At 56.8% G+C, this 16,991-nt stretch overlaps 2 protein-coding genes across 2 annotated transcripts in view; one reads left to right on the forward strand and one right to left on the reverse strand.

Moving 5' to 3' along the window:
- Window positions 1-1,060, forward strand: part of RYR1 (ryanodine receptor 1) — a 108,446-nt gene extending 107,386 nt beyond the window's left edge. The window contains exons 103-106 of the mRNA XM_088026936.1: window positions 198-262; window positions 353-453; window positions 636-687; window positions 834-1,060. Coding sequence (XP_087883062.1) covers window positions 198-262; window positions 353-453; window positions 636-687; window positions 834-929 — 314 coding nt within the window. The 3' untranslated portion in view covers window positions 930-1,060. The remainder of the gene's footprint in view (window positions 1-197; window positions 263-352; window positions 454-635; window positions 688-833) is intronic.
- A 100-nt stretch (window positions 1,061-1,160) lies between these two features.
- MAP4K1 (mitogen-activated protein kinase kinase kinase kinase 1) lies at window positions 1,161-16,613 on the reverse strand. Its single transcript, XM_028090668.2, has 31 exons — window positions 16,363-16,613; window positions 16,135-16,192; window positions 15,929-16,019; window positions 15,144-15,208; window positions 13,637-13,692; window positions 13,500-13,547; window positions 13,282-13,324; window positions 13,113-13,185; window positions 12,562-12,693; window positions 12,101-12,163; window positions 11,924-12,005; window positions 11,367-11,483; window positions 11,051-11,129; window positions 10,448-10,506; window positions 10,326-10,369; window positions 10,201-10,245; window positions 9,443-9,485; window positions 8,844-9,006; window positions 8,669-8,751; window positions 8,254-8,338; window positions 7,187-7,263; window positions 7,036-7,096; window positions 6,115-6,223; window positions 5,972-6,030; window positions 5,653-5,756; window positions 4,902-5,076; window positions 4,567-4,629; window positions 4,282-4,371; window positions 4,128-4,198; window positions 3,421-3,476; window positions 1,161-1,337 (listed from the first exon to the last, which is right to left on the reverse strand). Exons 1-31 carry the CDS (start codon window positions 16,459-16,461, stop codon window positions 1,268-1,270), a joined length of 2,463 nt encoding a protein of 820 aa, XP_027946469.1. The 5' UTR covers window positions 16,462-16,613; the 3' UTR covers window positions 1,161-1,267.
- Window positions 16,614-16,991: the final 378 nt, after the last annotated feature.

Consider the following 16,991-nt stretch of genomic DNA (forward strand, 5'->3'; position numbering starts at 1 on the left):
TGTGAGAATTAAGTCAATTCCTAGGTGTTTTGCTCATAATAAGTGCTCAATAAACGCTAGGTGTTATTATCTCCAGGAAGCAGGGTGAGATGAGGGAGATGGGGGACGGGAGGCAAGGCTCAGGGGTGGGTAGCCAGAAGAGGGAAGAGTCTGAGCTGGCTCGGAGGTCGGGCACTGACTCGCACCTGCTGCCGCAGGTCTGATCATCGACGCTTTTGGCGAGCTCCGAGACCAACAGGAGCAAGTGAAGGAAGATATGGAGGTAGGTCGAGTCTGGGGGCGACCCAGAGGGAATGCGGGACCCTGGGGGGGTTGAATGGGCCCGGATTCTGATGTCCCCCGCCATCCATAGACCAAGTGCTTCATCTGCGGCATCGGCAGCGATTACTTTGATACGACACCCCACGGGTTCGAGACCCACACGCTGGAGGAGCACAACTTGGCCAATTACATGTGAGCCCGGGCCCGTGGGCCAGGCGGGGGGCGGGGGGAGAAGGGGGCGTGGCCGTCGACCGCGAGGGGCCGGGTACTGGGCATTGACCAGTTAGGTGTGGTATCCAGGTGGGTAGCTTCCCAGCCAATCAGGAGAAAGTTAGGGTAGTCCTGACCTATCTCCGCTGCCCTCCCACCCTCAGGTTTTTCCTGATGTATCTGATAAATAAGGACGAGACAGAACACACGGGCCAGGTAAGGGGGCGTTAATGGGAGGGCAGTGGGCAGGGACATGGAGAGCTTTAATATGAGGTCAGGCAGCAGGTGGCAGTAAAAAGCTCATGCCAGCATGAACATTTGGAGATGCGGCCAACCAATTCTTCCCCGTGCCCCAACCCTAGGAGTCTTATGTCTGGAAGATGTACCAGGAGAGATGTTGGGATTTCTTCCCAGCTGGTGATTGTTTCCGCAAGCAGTACGAGGACCAGCTTAGCTGAGACATCCCCCAGCTGGCCCTTCACCCTCACCTCAAGTGCCTTATTCTCACAAGCCCCTTAGCCCCAAAGCCCTTCCCCAAAGGCAGCTGGGGGACAGGTGACCATGTACTGGAGAAATAAAGTCTGTGCTATTCCCCTGACATCATTGTGTTGGGTTCTTGACATTTGGGGGGGTAGGCATCCAGGAATTCTGCCCTCCCCTCTCCTCTCTGGAAGAACAAGATGACAGCAGAGGCTGGAGTCATGTTTATTGGGAGACAAGTGCGTGTTGTGACCATTAATATGTGTCCGTTGGGGACAGGGGTGCAGGGACTGGTTCCCAACACCCCCCTAGGGACTCATTCCTGGATGTAGAGGTTGCTGGGGGCAGTAGGATCGTCTGCTGGGCGTGTCTCCACCACCACAGGCCTGGGGAAGGAGGAGAGAAGTCAGTTCATTCATTCATTTGTCCACCCAATCATTCACAAAGGAGTCACTAGAGGCTGTACCGGCACAGCGCTGGGCTGTCACAGCGATGAGCAGACATGGTCTCTCCCCTTGAGGACGGGAGACCAATCTAGAACAGGAGACCAGCAGAAGTCAGTGAATTACAGCAGTGCAAAACAGCACTGAAACTATCCCAAAGGGTCGGCCAAGGTGGCCCAAAGAATAGATGGTGGAGGGGACGCCTGGGTGGCTCAGTCGGTTAAGCATCTTCCTTCGGCTCAGGTCATGATCTCCGGGTCCTGGGATCGAGCCCCGCATCGGGCTTCCTGTTCAGCGGGGAGTCAGCTTCTCTCTCTCTCTCTTTCTCCCTCTGCCCCTCCCCACTGTTCCTTCTCTCTCTCTCTCTCTCAAATAAATAAATAGGATCTTAAAAAAAAAAAAAAAAAAGAATAGATGAAGCCCCAAAAAGGCTCAGGAGGGAACTTGGTGAAAGGTCAGGGAAGGGCGTTCTGGGCAGAGAACAGCCTGGGCAAAGGCCTTGAGGTGGGAGAGAGCTTGGGACTTGGCTGCAGAAGTCAGAGTCTTGTGGGCTGTGGCCAGGACTGGCTATTTATCTTGAGGCCACAGGAGTGACGCAATGGGACTTAGATTTGAAAAGGCCTCTCTGACATGTCAAAAGGTCACGAGAGATGCTCGAAGGGGGCTGTCACTGGTTAAATATGGGAGTTCTTGTGCCTCAAAGTAAATAATTGTAGTAATAACCCCCAAGAATAAAATGGAAATCCATGAGGCTATGCTGAAAAGCACACACACACACACACGGAGGAGAAGGGACAGATCCTCCCCACAGCGGCATGCCAACTAAGGGCAGAAACCATTTAGTAACTATCCTCATAATATATTCAGGCAGAAGTCATCAATAGATGCTAAAACCAGTAGGTGAAAGTCTGATGAGAAACAGTATATGTACACACTCTCAACAAATCACCCCCAAAAGATACTTAATAATACAAAAAGTAACTTTATAGCAGAGAAACCAGGCTGACTCCACCCTACCCAAATGCTCAAAGATAACATCACCCGAAATGGGACAAAGTGACATGTGCCTCCTGATAGGAGGCATGGAGAAGGACATGCCATCACTTCTGTGGTATTCCTGCTCAAAATGCTTAACCTGGAAACCCTGAACCCAACTGAAGGACATTCTGGAAAACAACCTTCCTGTACTCTTCGAAAGTATCAAGGTCCTGAAAAACAAAAAAAGCCTGAAGAATTGTCCCAGGCTAAAGACCAAAGAAACCTGACTCCTACATGCACTCCCCATCATCCTGGGCCAGAAAAAAATATTACTTTTTGGTTATAAAGAGTATCATTGGGGGGCGCCTGGGTGGTTCAGGTCATGATCCCTGAGTCTCGGGATGGAGCCCCACGTCGGGCTCCCCGCTCAGCGGGGAGTCTGCTTCTCCCTCTGGTCCTCACCCTGCTCATGCTCTCTCGTTTGCTCGCTCTCAAATAAAATGTTTAAAAAAAAAAAGTATCATGGGCCAACTGGTGAAACTTGAATGGGTGTGTGGCTTAGAAAGTAGTGTTGTCTTGGTGCTATTTCCTTGATTTTGGCAGCTGCATTGTGGTCTGCAGGTGTAGGTCTTTGCTTTGATTTAGGAAACAACTCACACCCAAATAGAAAAAATTATGTACATATACACAACGCGGTAAAAACAAAACACACAAAAACCCCCAAAAAACCACCAAAAAAGTTAACAACCGGGGAACCTGGATGAATGAAGGGATACAAGAATTTAAGATTGATTTTTAAATTTATTTTTGCAACTTCTCTGTGAGCCTAAAGTTATGCCAAAATAAACAGTGAAAATAAAAATTAAAAAACAAAAATGTCCCCTTGGCTCCCGTATGGGGAATGGACTACAAGGGGCAGAGATAGAAGCAGGGAGACCAGGAGAGAATGTCCAGGCCAAAGATATAGGTGGCTGGAGGCATCTCAAGACACCTCTCCACATCAGAAGCCCCCCTCCCAGGTTCTGTGTCCCCTTCGCCATGTCCATACCTGGGGGAGCCAAGCAGACGGAAGGTGAGGGTGGGGTCTCTCAGCTCCTGCAACAGCTGGGGAAAAGGTGTGTGTGTGTCAGTATCTAGAAGACTCTTCCCCCATCCCTTAGAATGGGGGGGGGGGTGTCTCTGAACTTCTAGTCTTAGGTCTGGAAATAATCATTCTTGCTAACACCATTCACCAGCTGTGTGACCCAACCAAGTTACTTTACCTCTCTGTGCCTCAGATTACTATACTAACCTGTGAAATCATAGGACCTTCCTGATGGGTGATCGAGGAGATTAAATAAAATACAAACACATAGGGGCAACATCTGACACAGTGTTCTATGAGCTAAGGACCATTTATCGCTCCATTTTCCAGCTGAGGAAAGTACGGCATGGGAAAGTGAAGTCATTTGCTTCAATCAGCTGGATTCCAACCCAGGCAATCTGTTCATGCTCTTAACCACCCACATATTTCTCTAGTGACCCCCATTTTATAGCTGCAGACTGAGGCTCAGAGGGAAGCAGAATCTCTTACATAAGATCGCACTGCGGCCTGGAATGAGCTCCGGACCCGAGAGACCCTGGGGTATAGAAGAGGACCTGTCTGCCCTGAGACGGGGGAAGCTTCTCGTCAGGGCTCCACACCCTGCCTCAGTCCCCCGGGTCCATCTGAGGAACCAGGGGCGGGGCTGCGGGCGTTCAGATGGAGACGCTTACCTGGTCTGAGCCTGGAGCCCACACCTGCACTCCATGCTTCCAAAAGGCCTGCAGCCGACCCCCGACCATAGCTGGGAGGAAAGCAGTGCCCGTCACCCTTGGGTATCACCGAGCCTCCGCTCCGAGCCGGGGGCCCTCCCATCCCTGCACCTACCCACGGCTTCCACCGCCTCAGTCATGGGGATCTCCGGAGTTCGAAGCCCCCGGACTGGGGCTCCCTCCGGGGTCACCAGCTTCAGGGACCCTAGAAGAGGGTAGAGAGAGGGTTTTAAGAGAGAGGCTCGGAAGGAAGGACCGCTGAGGGACTGGACAATAAATTCATTGAGAAGCAAAGCAGGAGGCAGGCAAGGCCTGTAGGGGTTCAGCATTTCCGAGAAGCACAGGGTCTGCGAGGCGGAGATGCAGGAACAGTGGAGGAGAGAGGGAGGAGGGCCCTTACCGTCCATCAACACCATCACCTTGTCTTCCTCTACTTGGGTCACCTGTACCGGTCCCCTGTGCTCTATTTGACAGGAGGAGGTTCAAAAACCAATTCGGCAGGGTTCTGCCCTCCTCCGCCGGGCACCCTCTCCATTCCCAAGCCAGCAGGCTAAGCCCCGCCCATCACCGCGGCCGGCCGGGTCCTCAGTCTCACGGGTCGAATCTATATCCATCTCTCTTCCCGTCGCCCCAGGCTCAACCCCTTTCCTAATCACACCTCAGGGCTAAAGCCCCGCCCCGCCGCCCCGCCCCTCCCAGCAGCCCCGCCCCCAGCGAGCCCGCCCCCCCTCTCACCTGTGCTCATCTCGCCCAGCCAGCAGGAGAGCGCGCCGAAGCGCACGGTGTGGAAGAGCACCGGCTTCGCCGGCTGCCCCGGGCTCACGCCGATGCAGACGGCGGGCAGCTCGGAGCCTGGCCCGGTGAGTAGCGCGAACACTGGAAGGGGCGTCGGTAGCGGGAACAGCACCTGCTGCAGGCCGCACAGGGAGGGGCGGGCTCAGAGGAGGCGTGGGGCGGGGCCTGGGAGGGGAGGGGCCTGAGAGGGGCGGGGCCTGGGAGGAGAGCACGCAGGAGGCTTCGCAAGTATCTCCTGGGCTCTCGGTTCGGAGGGATGCTGTCTAGAAACTTCAGGGGGTGAGAGCCCAGAGGAGTGAGGTGATGCCTCCTTAGAAATGGACAGATGATGTGGCCTTAGAGTTGGCGCGGCTTCTGTTCGGGTCGTGCCGCCTTCATGACAGAAAGGCAGGGCCCCCGGAGGGGCGTAACCTCACAGGCCGCCAAGTCTCCTTAGACTCAAAGGATCTGAGTGGGGTCTCCTGGAGACCCGGGGGGATGGGACATAGGGCCTGAAAAATAAGTAGGCTGGGTGAGAGGCGGAGCTTAAGGACCAGGAAGCCCTCCGGAGGGGGAGCCTCGGGCGCCTACCGCAGGTGGGCGGGGCCTCGGGTGGAAGCGGGGCTTCACCAAACTCTCGGCAGAAGCAGAACGAGGGGAAGGCCCTAGCCATTGAACCTCACAGAGTCCCCAGCCTCTGCAGGCCCCCTACCCGGACCAGCAGGAACTTGTTCATGGGCTGGTACCACTGAAGCAGGACCACGGACGTCTCCAATGCCCCGCACAGGAACGGGCCCCCCGAGCTCGCACCCTCCGCTGTGGAGGTGGGTAGGGATGGGTTAGGGCCAATCCTCTCTCCCCTTCCCCGTCCCCGACCCCCCCCCCCCCCGCCGAAAGGGCACACATATTTCCCGGACTCTGGACAGCCTGCCTTAACTCTGCAACCCCCTCGGGTAGATGCAGCCCAAGCCCCGCGTCTGGCCCAGCCCCACATCCCTCTTCAGGTCCGCTCAGTTGGGATTCTCTCTCACCCACGCAGCAAGCTCGGCACCCTTTGGTGTCCTGGATCTTGGTGGAGACCATGTTCTTCCTGCAGAAGAAAGCAGGCGTAAACGCGGAGGGACGGCAGGAAGGGGGGATCCCAGGGGTCTGTGGCGCCACTGGGAGCTGGTACCTTGCCAGTAGCCGGTGGGGGCTAATGTGAGCGATGGGGCTTCCCGCTCTGGTCTCCTTCCGTTCCAGCAGGCCCAGGATGCTATGAGAATACAGGTGGGGGGTCTTTCCTGCAGTGTGTGTGTGTAGGGGGGAAGCAGGCAGTTACAGGACACCAGGCACTCCCACCTTTCTCTGTCCCTTCACTTGGCCCCATCCCTTTGAAACTCCCAAGGCTCCAAGTCTCAAGCACTTTTATTTATGCCTTTTTCACTCGACATATTTTAAGTGTCCACTGTGGGCCAGGCACTGTGCTGGGCTCTGGTGAACAAGGAGTAAGATAAATATGTTCCCTATCCTCCTGCACTTGCAGCCACATGAGAACCTATGGACACTGCACCACTGAGAGGAAGTTACGCACATTATTAAGTTGATCTAGAAATTCTCTGATTATTAACCGATCTAGAAATTCTCCTAAAGCGTGTCGTCACAGATGTGATTATTAACTAACTCATGCGGCCTATTTGGCTTGGCGTTTCCCCCCCTAGATTAGAAATTCTTTTATACAAAATGTTTATAAAACAATAACACAAAACTGTAACCTATAACTCCTCACTCACTCTATTTTAATAAAGCATGGAATAAGTTCTAATTGGCATCTAAACATCAAGGAAATGTAAAGACTTCCTGTAGACCTCACCTCAAAACTTACTGGAGGTGAGACCTATTGTGAACCCCATTTTACAGAGAGACAAACTGAGGCTCAGGGAGCAGGTCCCCCAGTGAAAAGGTGGCTGGGATTTTAACTGCAGGCTCTGTGAAGAGGGAGCGTACGTTTGTTTGGTTTTGTTTTTTTCCAGCTGCGCCCGTCTACCTCCCAACCCCCTGACTCTCAACCCCTTAACTTCTGAACCCCCTCCTCCCACCCAACCCACAGCCAGACCTGAGAGAGACATGAGGACATTGTTGATGGAGTACACCCAGGTAGTCCGGCTGGGAAAGAGCTGCGGAGAACGGGGGAGATGGCTCCCATAAGACCCCAGCAAGCCCCAACTCCGTCCCCCTGCCCTTGGCCCCCAGGCCCTGTGCCTCACCATCTCCAGCGTGGCCTCCTGATCGTTCCGATTCAAGATGAAAATGCCTTCCTCTGCCCCCAGGAGCAGGTGCTGGTCTGTGGGGCCAGACACAAGCACGCTGGGACCCACCTCATCCTGTTGGGCCTCCCAGACCGCCAACATGTCTGACCCCAAACACTGGTAGTCTGTCCCCCAGGCCTGACTCTTCATTCTCTCTTACTCCCTTGACTCTCCCAGCCTCTGTTTCCCCAAATGTGAACTCAAACCCTAACCCAGTCCCCTGAGCTGATCTCATTCTCACCTACCCTCATGCTTGGGCCCGCAAATCCTGCAAAGCCGGACCCCACCCCCTCACTGTTGACCCCAACATTAGTCCGTGCTTCCCCACATAGCCTCCTACGTGCTGTCCTTCTGTCTTCCCAGTTCTGGTCCCCAAATGCTAATCTTGTTTCAACACTGGTCCTCAAACTCGGGCCCTCTGAAGTGTGGCTTTTTCTGTACAGTGTGTCCCCCTCAAATTCTAATGCTGTTTTTTTTTTAAATAAGTTTTAGTAATTTTTTTAAGATTTTATTTTTGAGTAATCTCTACACCCAACATGGAGCTCGAATTTACAACCCTGAGATCAAGGGTCACACGCTCCTCCGAGGGAGCCAGCCAGGCGCCGCTAATGCTGTTTCTTTAACATTTACCCCCCGCCCCCACTGACCTCGTCTCTACATCTTTCATCCCCAAACTCTTCCCCTTCTGCATTCCCATCCCCCAAACTCCCGAACCCCAAAATTCTGATCCCAGCCTACCAATAACCTCTCACTGAGGTTCATGGGGTCCAACTGTCCCCCATCTATCCCAAACTTGGACTTTTCTGTTATATCTGACATTCCTGGCCCCCAAACTTTTATTTTCCTAGTTCTTCCCCTCAAATCTATCTTCACTCTACCCATCTTTGATCCCCAGACCCCAACTGTCACCCTGGGCTCTGGTCCTGCCTCAGCTCTGCCCCTCCCCTGTTCCCACCTCTGTGCCTCCCTTAGGGCCCCTCCCCACCCCCCCCACCCCTGCTCTCCGAGACACGCCGAGGGCTCACCCTTGGTGGAGGGGTGTGTCCAGGCAGCTGTGCTGTGGATCCGGAGGGGGCAGCCGTTGAACAACTTCACGAGAAGGGCACATCCCTGGGCAGGCCACGGGGGGCAGAGCAGCGGGTCCAGCAGAAGGAAGGAGGGGACAGGAAGGTGCAGCGGTTAAGACCCAAGAGTGCCAGCACTCTGCCTCCTCAAAGGTTTATCACCTCTCTGCCTCTGTTTCCCCATCTGCGAAGTGGGGGATAACGCCTATCTCTGGGATTTCTACCAGCATCTGTGAAGGCTGATACCACACAAAGACGTGAGCTCAGCGTCTGGCCCAGGGGCACGGGTCACCAAACGTCACCTCTCATCGCCACCACTCCGCCCACCCCACCCCCAGGCTTCCCAACCCCGTCTGGGGAGCACGGCCGGGCTCACCTTTCTTTTCATCTTGTCCTTCTTGGGGGGTAACAATGGGGGCTGATCAGGCTCCCGGGGGGTTGGGTTCCAGAGTGAGGGCTCTGAGACAGGGTGGGGGGGGGAATCAGCCCCCAAAGGCCCCCCTGGCCAACCCACGCCCCCGCCCACCTCCTGCCCCAGCCTGCCCCATTACCTGAATGGGCAGTTAGGTGGGGGCTGCGGGTGGCCAGGGGAGGCCCGAGGTGGGGGGTTCGGGGGGGAGGCCCACTAGCACACCGGACCAGCACCCCCGGGCTCAGCTGTCCGTCATCCCCAGTGCCCCCAGGCCCCTCATCTGATGGAGAGCGGAACTTGGGCTATGGAGACAGAGGAGGAGTGTGGGAAAGTACATTAGACGGTCTCAGAGAGAGGGCACCCTGCAATCCCAGCCCTGCCTCTACCAGAACTGACGTTGGTCATGGTTCTGACCCTCCTCACAGTGTCCTACCACCACCCCGGCATCAACCCTGACCTCCCACCCCCCACCCATCATCAACTAAAGGGTTAATGCCGGAGCGCTTTGTGCTGGGGGTTCCCAGGACCAGTGCCCATCTGGCTGAATACTTTGAATCCCACCCCTAGGTTCAAGGATGCTGCTTCCAGATCCCAAAGTGCTCATCATCCCATCCCCCAGACTTCAGGGGACCCGGTGTCCCACCCTCCAACCTTAGAGTGCCCGGTATCCCAGCATCTAAGGACCCTGGCCTCTTGGGCCCCGGCCCCCAGCCCCAGCGGGCCCAGGGCCTTACTTACCTTGGGAGGGAGTGGAGGAGGTGTGTCCTCTGCAGGGGTGGGGCTGGAACACACAGACGGGGTGAGTGGGCGGGGGTGTCGCTAACAAGGACTCGGGGCAGGTGGGGTGGTTTGGGACCGGAGGTCTGAGATCAAGAGGGCCAGGGATGACTGGGTCTGGGCTGGAGCCGAGGATTAAAGCCCTCCGAGCCATGATGATCCTGGCAACAGCGATGCCGGATATCGAGTGTGGAGGATGCATCCAGCCTGAACCTTCAGTCACCTAGTGCCGCAGATCACGTGAGCTCCGGGGGCGCGGGTTCTCGCTTGGGGCTGGGCACGGCAGCCAGATGTGCAGAAGGGACGGGTGGGGGCGTGAGGCAGACGCAGGCCTGGGGGCCGGGCTGACTGTTGGGGCTGACGTGGGGTCTTGGGCCAAGGGTCTGGTGTGGGGCAAGTTCCCAGGGGGGAAGATGCAGATGAAGGCTGGGCTCTGAGGGTTTGGGCTGCAGTGGAAGACTGGGGGTCTGAGCAACATCTGGGAGCTGGGGGCGGGGACGAGGTGGGGGGTCTGGGTGGCGCTGGGGGTTGGCTTTGTGGTGGGGGAAGGAAGGTGGGGGTTGCCGGGGGAGGCGGTATTAAGGGTCTAGTCAGGGTCCGGGATGAGTGGCGGAAGGCGAGTAGGGGCTGAGGTCGGGGTCGGGATGGAAGGGAGACGGCGGTCATAGGAAGGCAGGGTGGGTGAGGGCCGGTGGGGCTGGGGGCCACGGCTCTCTTACATGTCCACGTCATCATAGTCATCGTCAGACTCCGACAGCTGCCTCCTGAGGAGTGACAGGCGTGACCCTCAGGCGGTTCCCCCACATGTCCCAGCCCCCTCCCCTCCACACTGAGGGTCCCTGACCTAGGACTGCTGCTCCTGAAGTCTCCAGGGGGCTGTAAGTGGGCCTGTGGGATGGTAAAGGGTCAGCGGTGCCAAGGGGGAGGGGAGGGCGTCCGAGGCAAAAGCAGGGGGAGGCCTCTCACCGTGTGGGGTATGGGTCTGGACTCCATCGCTCTGAGCTTCCGGAACTCCATGTGCCGCCCTGGAAGTTGGGGGGGGGGGGAAACAGTAGCACAGTGAGCTGAGAAAATGGGTCTGGGCAAAGAGGAGAATTTGAAGGGGGAGGGTTCAGGGTCAAGATCTTAGGTCCAGAGCTGTCCTGTAGCGGGAAGGGTCTTGGTTTCCAGGGTCTCACTTGGGGGGCCGGGGCCAAGGTTTGGGACCAGGGAGGTGGGGGCTCAAAGTTATAGAGCGTTTGTTTTCAGGGTTCATTTGGGTATTGGGATGTGACAGAGATTTCGGAGGTCTCTTTGGGGGTCTTGGTGTTATGGGAAGTCTCATGGGGTCTGTTCGCAGGTCAGAGAAGTGGGGGGGGGGTGTCTCTGTAGTCATTTTGTAGGTCGGGCGGTGATGAGGTTTTCTGGAATCTCTCGCAGGGCCAGATAGCGACGAGGGTCTCTGAGGGTCGATCATGAGATCAGATGGTGCTGAGGGTCTCTGGCAGAATCATGGGGTGGGGGGGGTGGAGTGGGTCTCGGATCTATTATAGGGTCAGGGATCCCCAAGCTTAAGGATTCTCTACTCACGACAGCAGTCGGCATCTGGGATCCCTAGGGAGCTGGATCGGTGGGTGGACCGGATCCGCCGGGGGACAGCAGGGGGCACCTGGGCAGAGGGGCAGCTCAGGGCCACAGCCCTCTGGCACCCCTCCCACCCTGTGGGCCCAGCTGGGAGCCTCGGGCTCTCCCCTACCCCTCTATGCCCCCAGCCCTGTGCCAAGCCCCGCCTCCCCCCTCCCCTTTTTCCTTTGAAGAGAGGCAGCAGGAAAGGGCTCCTGGCAGGGTGTACAGCCTGAGCAAAGTCTGGGAGCTTCCATCACTCTGTGGGCCAGGGCGCCCTCACCTCAGGCTCCTCATCTTCAATCTCGACCACAGGGGCCCCCTTCCCTGGATTCCTCAGTTTGTCAAGAAGATCCAGGATCAGGCCTCTATTTAGCCTGGGCTGGGACACCAGCTGATGCTAGAGAGGGGAGGAGGGGGTCAGCGGACAGACCCCTGGAGAGGTCCCTGGTGTGGGGGAGAGGCTGGGACAGGGGCCTGCGAACCCGTCTAAGGGAATCTAGTGGGGAAGGTGCCAACCTAAGGAGAAGGCACGGAACCCTGGGGAACTGAGACTGGGGGATTTTAAGGGGTTGGAAGGGATTAGAAGAATCTAGAATTCCCAGCAGGGCCAAATGGAGAATTCCAGAGGTGTCTTAGAGGGGACCGGGCTTCCCCTGGAATTCCAGAGCAAACCCAGGAATGGGACTGGAGACCCTGGGAAATTTGTGAGTTTTAAACAACTCAGGGTATCTTGGCAAAAAGTCTGGGGTACAATTTGGAGGATCTTGGGGAGGTCCTGGGGAATTCTGGGGGTGAGAGTTTGGGAAGGGCTCTTCCGGGAAGCGAGGGGACAGTTACACTGAGCATCTTGGTGGCACCAGGTCGTTTCTTGGGGTTCTTAGTGAGGGTGACTTTGACAAAGTTGTGGAAGGCAGCCGACCTTGGGAGGAAGAAGCCAAGTTCTGGGGTGAGGAGACCAGAAACCCTCCTAGCAGACCCTCAGTCCCGGCTCCCCCCTCGCTCACCCTGTCTTACCATTTGCCTTTCTCCTTTAGCCTGGGGGGCTGGTAGCCACTCTTCGTCATGAGGAAGAGAACTCTAGAAGAGTAAGGGGAGAACGTGGTGTTCAGACTCCCAATGGGGGGGGGTCAGACCTCATGGCTCGAGGGGTCCCCAACAGCACTGAGGTCAGCAGAGAACAAAACAAGGGACAGAACCAGAATGGGGTTTTGGTTTTACAAGGTGCTGGGCTGCCACTTCCGGGGGACTCTGTCTGTCACGTGACAGAGCTACAGCAGCTGTGATGCGGGCCTCCAGATAGGGAGTCCCTGTGCTGGGGGGTTCCCTGCTGTGGAGGCTGAAGAAAAGGCTTTCTGGGTTGAGAGGATCCCTGGGGAGGTCTCAGAGTGAGCTCTGAGGAAGGGATGTCTCTTGTGGGTGGAGGGGGGGGCGGTGCTCAGGGTCAAGGCTGGGGGATACTGGTCAGGCCTGCCTACCTGAGAGGGTGCACGTCAAACAGCGGCGGTTGCAGCTCGGCTAGTTCGATGGCTGTGATGCCCAGGGACCAGATGTCACACAGCTCATTGTATCCCCCCTTCAGGGCCACGGCCGCCACTTCTGGAGCCATCCTGGGGGGCGGGGCAGAGACCCTCAGAGAGCCGGGGGTGACACCAGGAGGGGAAGGGGGCGACTCCTTGGCGTGGGGGCGGGGGGCAGGAGAGAGAGAGAGAGAGAGAGAGAGAGAGAGAGAGAGGAGAATGGGGCACCGAGAGAGCCAGATGCAGAGCAACGTCAAGGTGAAGAGAGAGACCGGAATAAAGACAGACACGGGGAGGTCGAGACAGAGACAGAGACAGACCGATCAGAAGAAACATCAACAGAAAGAGACCTAGGCAAAAGGAAAACTCAAGAGAGAGCCAAACAGTAAGCAGAATGTCCAACAGGGAAAGATAGAGGCAGGGAAAGGAGCCAGGAAGGAGATTCCTAGTGATCCAGGCGGGGATGGCCACCGCCCCCCCCACTGCACCCCTACCAAGGCATCCCTCACCAGTAGGGCGTCCCAATGAAAGACAGGCGTCGAGCCAGTGTGGCCCCAATCTGGGCCGAGATACCAAAGTCAGCTGGAGGCAGAGAGAGAGAGAGACATGGTGACCCGGGGTGCACTATTTCCTTGGCCCCCAGCCAGTCCCCTCCTCACCACCACCCCCCACACTCACCCAGCTTGACCTCCCCAGCATCATTGATGAGGATGTTGGCTCCCTGGGGAGAGAGGGGGAAATTAGAGGCTGTCATAGAGACCCCCCCCAGCCCAGTGCTGCCTCCACCCCGTGGCCCTTCCCCACCCCACAGCTCCACACCACCCTGAGTCCTCCACACACCACTTCCATCTCCTGCCCCCCCCCCCCCCAAGGCCACTTTTCTGCCCCTAGACCACCTTGATGTCCCGGTGTATCTTCTTCTGTGAGTGCAGATAGGCAAGTCCCTGGGAGAAGGGTGGACACAGGGGCTGTGAGTGCCCAGGGGCTGGAGCAGGGCCCTGCCCCGACCCAGGCCCACCCGGTCTCTCCTTACCTGGAGCACTTCCCTGCAGACATAGCTAATCTGGAGCTCGGACAGGGGGCCTGTCACTGCAAAGGTCACATCAGTGGCGTTGGGTGGGAACCAGAAAACCTGGCGCCGGGAGACCCTGGCCCCCACCCACATGGGGAGCGGGTAACAGATGGTAGAAGTGGGAGGGAGAGATGGAGGGACAGTCAGCGACCAATGCAGGGAACCAGAGGCCGGAGGGAGACAGATTCATTCAATAGACATTTACTGTGTCCACTGGGTGCCAGGCATTGTGATGGGCACTGGGGAGACAGCTGTGGACAAAAGAGACAGAGATCCCTGCCCTTGTGGAGGGAACATTCCAGTCGGGGCAACAGACGGTAAACAAGATAACTCCAGCATAGCGCCTGAGATGCTAATAAATAAATAGCAAGAATATAGGAAATATGTGTGGGAAGGGGTATGACATTTTACAGGGTGGTCGGTGAGGTCCATCCTACTCTGAGAAGGTGTCAGGGTGAAGATGTGATCAGTCCAGCTGGGAGGGGAACAGAAGAGCTGGTGCAGAGGCCCAGCAGTGGAGAGGGCCTGGTGGGCTCAGAAAAGAGCAAAGTGGGTGGAGCAGAGTGGGGGTGGGAGAGAAAAGGGGTAGGAGGTGAAGTCTGGCCGCTTGGGTGCAGGTGGGGGTCACCCTGGGGAGCTCGGGCTTCTCTTCAGAGAGAAATGGAAGCCATGGGAGTGTTCTGAGCAGGGGGTGATGGGAGTTTGCAAAATGAGGAAAGGCAGAGGGACACGGGCACCAACGCACACACACAGATAATGAGAGACAAACAGAAAGACAGAGAAACGGGAACAGATTCAAACTGAGACCCAAAAGCACGAAGAAAGAAAAAATGAGAGAGAGAGAGACACACAGAGGTGGAGAGAGAATGACAGGGAGACAACAGAGAGAGAGAAGGGGTCAGAGACCAGGGCTGGTAGACCGGCTGGGTGAGCCACTTCCTCTCTGAGGGCCTCAGTCTCCCCCCTGGTGACTTAATCTGGAATTTCTTCTTTGTCTGACATTTGAGATCTTGGGGTTCAACGGAGACAGAGAGGAGGCCGAAGACAGAGGTGACCATGAGAAATTGAGAGGTGATCAGAGGCCCACCCCATCCCCATCCTCAAATTTTCCAAAAGAGCGAGAAGCAGGCTGAGAGAGAGAGAGAGAGAGAGAGAGAGGGAGAGACAGGAATTCATTCACTCAGTCAATGAAAACGTGGACCCGGCTATGGGCCAAAAGTGCAGAAACACTCAAACACCTGAACGGCAGAGAGATCGGGGCCGGACCATCAAGGGCTGGAGGCAAGGGCCCAGGGCCCACTCGGTCACCACAGTATTCCCAGCACCAACCAGGCCAGGCCTGGGCCCAGAGCGGGGCTCCCTGCAGGAAATGTGGACCAGAAAGACGGTCCCAAAAGACACAACCCCAGAGAGATAGGAGGGGTGGAGGAGGGGGTGCTCCATGGATCCCCCTTGCCCTTCCTCTCACCTTGGTAGATGTCCTGGAGAGAACCAGCCCCACAGAATTCCATGCATATCCAGAACTTCTGAAGCCTACAATTCAAGGGTGGTAATAACAGCAGGAATAAATCATCACTTGTGGGACACCTCCAGGTCACTGTCTGTCTTGTTCCAGCTCAATAAGAACCTTAAGGTGATAGCTGTCATCCACCTCCCCTTGCCCACCGGAGTGAGATCATCCCACTTCCATTTTACAGGTGGGGAAGCTGAGGCTCAGAGAGCAAACCTATGTTCAGGGTCAACTGGACTCGAACCCAGGTCTTTGGACTCTTAACCCAGGAGGACTCCTAACTCTGCTAATCTACGCTAACCCAGAAGACAGGGCAGATAGCTCACAAGTTGGTCAGGTTCAGGGGGGACAAAGGGGCTCAGGGTGCCAGGTCTGGGGGGACAGATGTCATTACTGGGGCATCAGGGATTTTAATTTAGGGGTGCGGGGATTTAGGGAATGAAAGGAGCAGAGAATGGAACTGGGGGGCCTGAAGGGCAGGATGACAAACGATTAGTTTTAGGGGACTTGCTTTCAGGTTTGCTTACTATGAAAGGATTGCTTTTGGGGATCCCCGCTCAGAAATGGGAGTCCTGAACTGCAGATTACATCAGAGAACACTCTGGTCAGAAAAGTGGGACTTCAGACTGGGGATCGAGCTGGGGGGGCCCAGTTTAAAAGGGGGGTCCAGGATTGGAGGTCAGGAATGGGGGTTCTGGGCTAGGGGCTGGGCATGGTCCCAGGGCAGGTTTGAGGCTCATCACCAGAGGTAACTCCCATGGTAGGCCACGATATTGGCATGCCGGCACGTTTTCAAGATGAGGATTTCCTTCTGAAGTGTGGAAACATCATCGTCTGTGAGGAGGAACAGGAAAGAAAAGGCCGCTGAGGGGAGGGACTATGGGGGAGGCAATCCCGGTGTCCCAAGAGGAGGGGTAGGGGTGTGGGGAAGGCGCGCCTGTGTCCTCACCAGGCTCCATCTTCACCATCTTCACTGCCACCAGGTCCCCCGTCACCTTGTCGCGAGCCTTGTAAAGGGGAAGTTGGCAGTCAGGCAGGCTCCATTCGCCTGAGTTCCTCCTCAGCATCCCTGAGCCAAAGCCAAGGACTGGGATCCTCTCTCATCCCCTTCCCTTCTTGGGCCTCATCCCAAAGGCTCGCTGGTCTGAGGGTGATGGAGAAGGAGGGGTGTCCTCACCTTGAAGACTTCTCCATAGGTGCCGCCACCCAGCCGCTGCAGCAGGTCATAGTGATCCCGGGGGTCCCTATTAAAGATGTCGGGGTCCACGAGGTCCATCCCTGGGGGCTGGAGCTGGGCCTGTGCCCAGGGGCCAGCAGGGCCTCAGGGCTCGAGTGTGGCACCTCCCTCCCTCCCCACACGTCCTGCGCCCTGCACCCGCCTTGCCTTGCCTCCACCGGCTGTGGCCTCCCCCGTCCCCACTCTCGCTTCCTGCCCCAGCACAGGGCTGTGCAGCGGGCTCCGCCCCCTGTCCCCTGGGCCCTGAGAGCCTGTGAGGGGCAGCTTGCCTTGGGACCCAGGGGAGCCCCCCAGCCCCACCTCCAGGGCCTAGGGCTGAATGTAAACCAGATGCAAACTATCTTGTGATGGGGGGGTGGTGCCCTGGCACCCCCTCCCGCGTTCTGGGCGGTGGCTAAAAACCACAGTTGAAAGTCTGCTGAGTGCTTGAGGGTTTGGCCACCATCCGGAGATGGAGATGGTAGGCCAGCACAGGAGTGGTCGTGCACTGAGCAGTGCCCACCTATGTACCCACTGTGCGCAGACCAGTAGACGTACACATACCTGGATACCCGTGTGCACGCACACAC

This window comes from Eumetopias jubatus, unplaced genomic scaffold (genome assembly GCF_037043125.1).
Source record: "Eumetopias jubatus isolate StellerSeaLion01/CBP00866 unplaced genomic scaffold, mEumJub1_p1.0 scaffold_10, whole genome shotgun sequence".
NCBI lineage: Eukaryota > Metazoa > Chordata > Mammalia > Carnivora > Otariidae > Eumetopias > Eumetopias jubatus.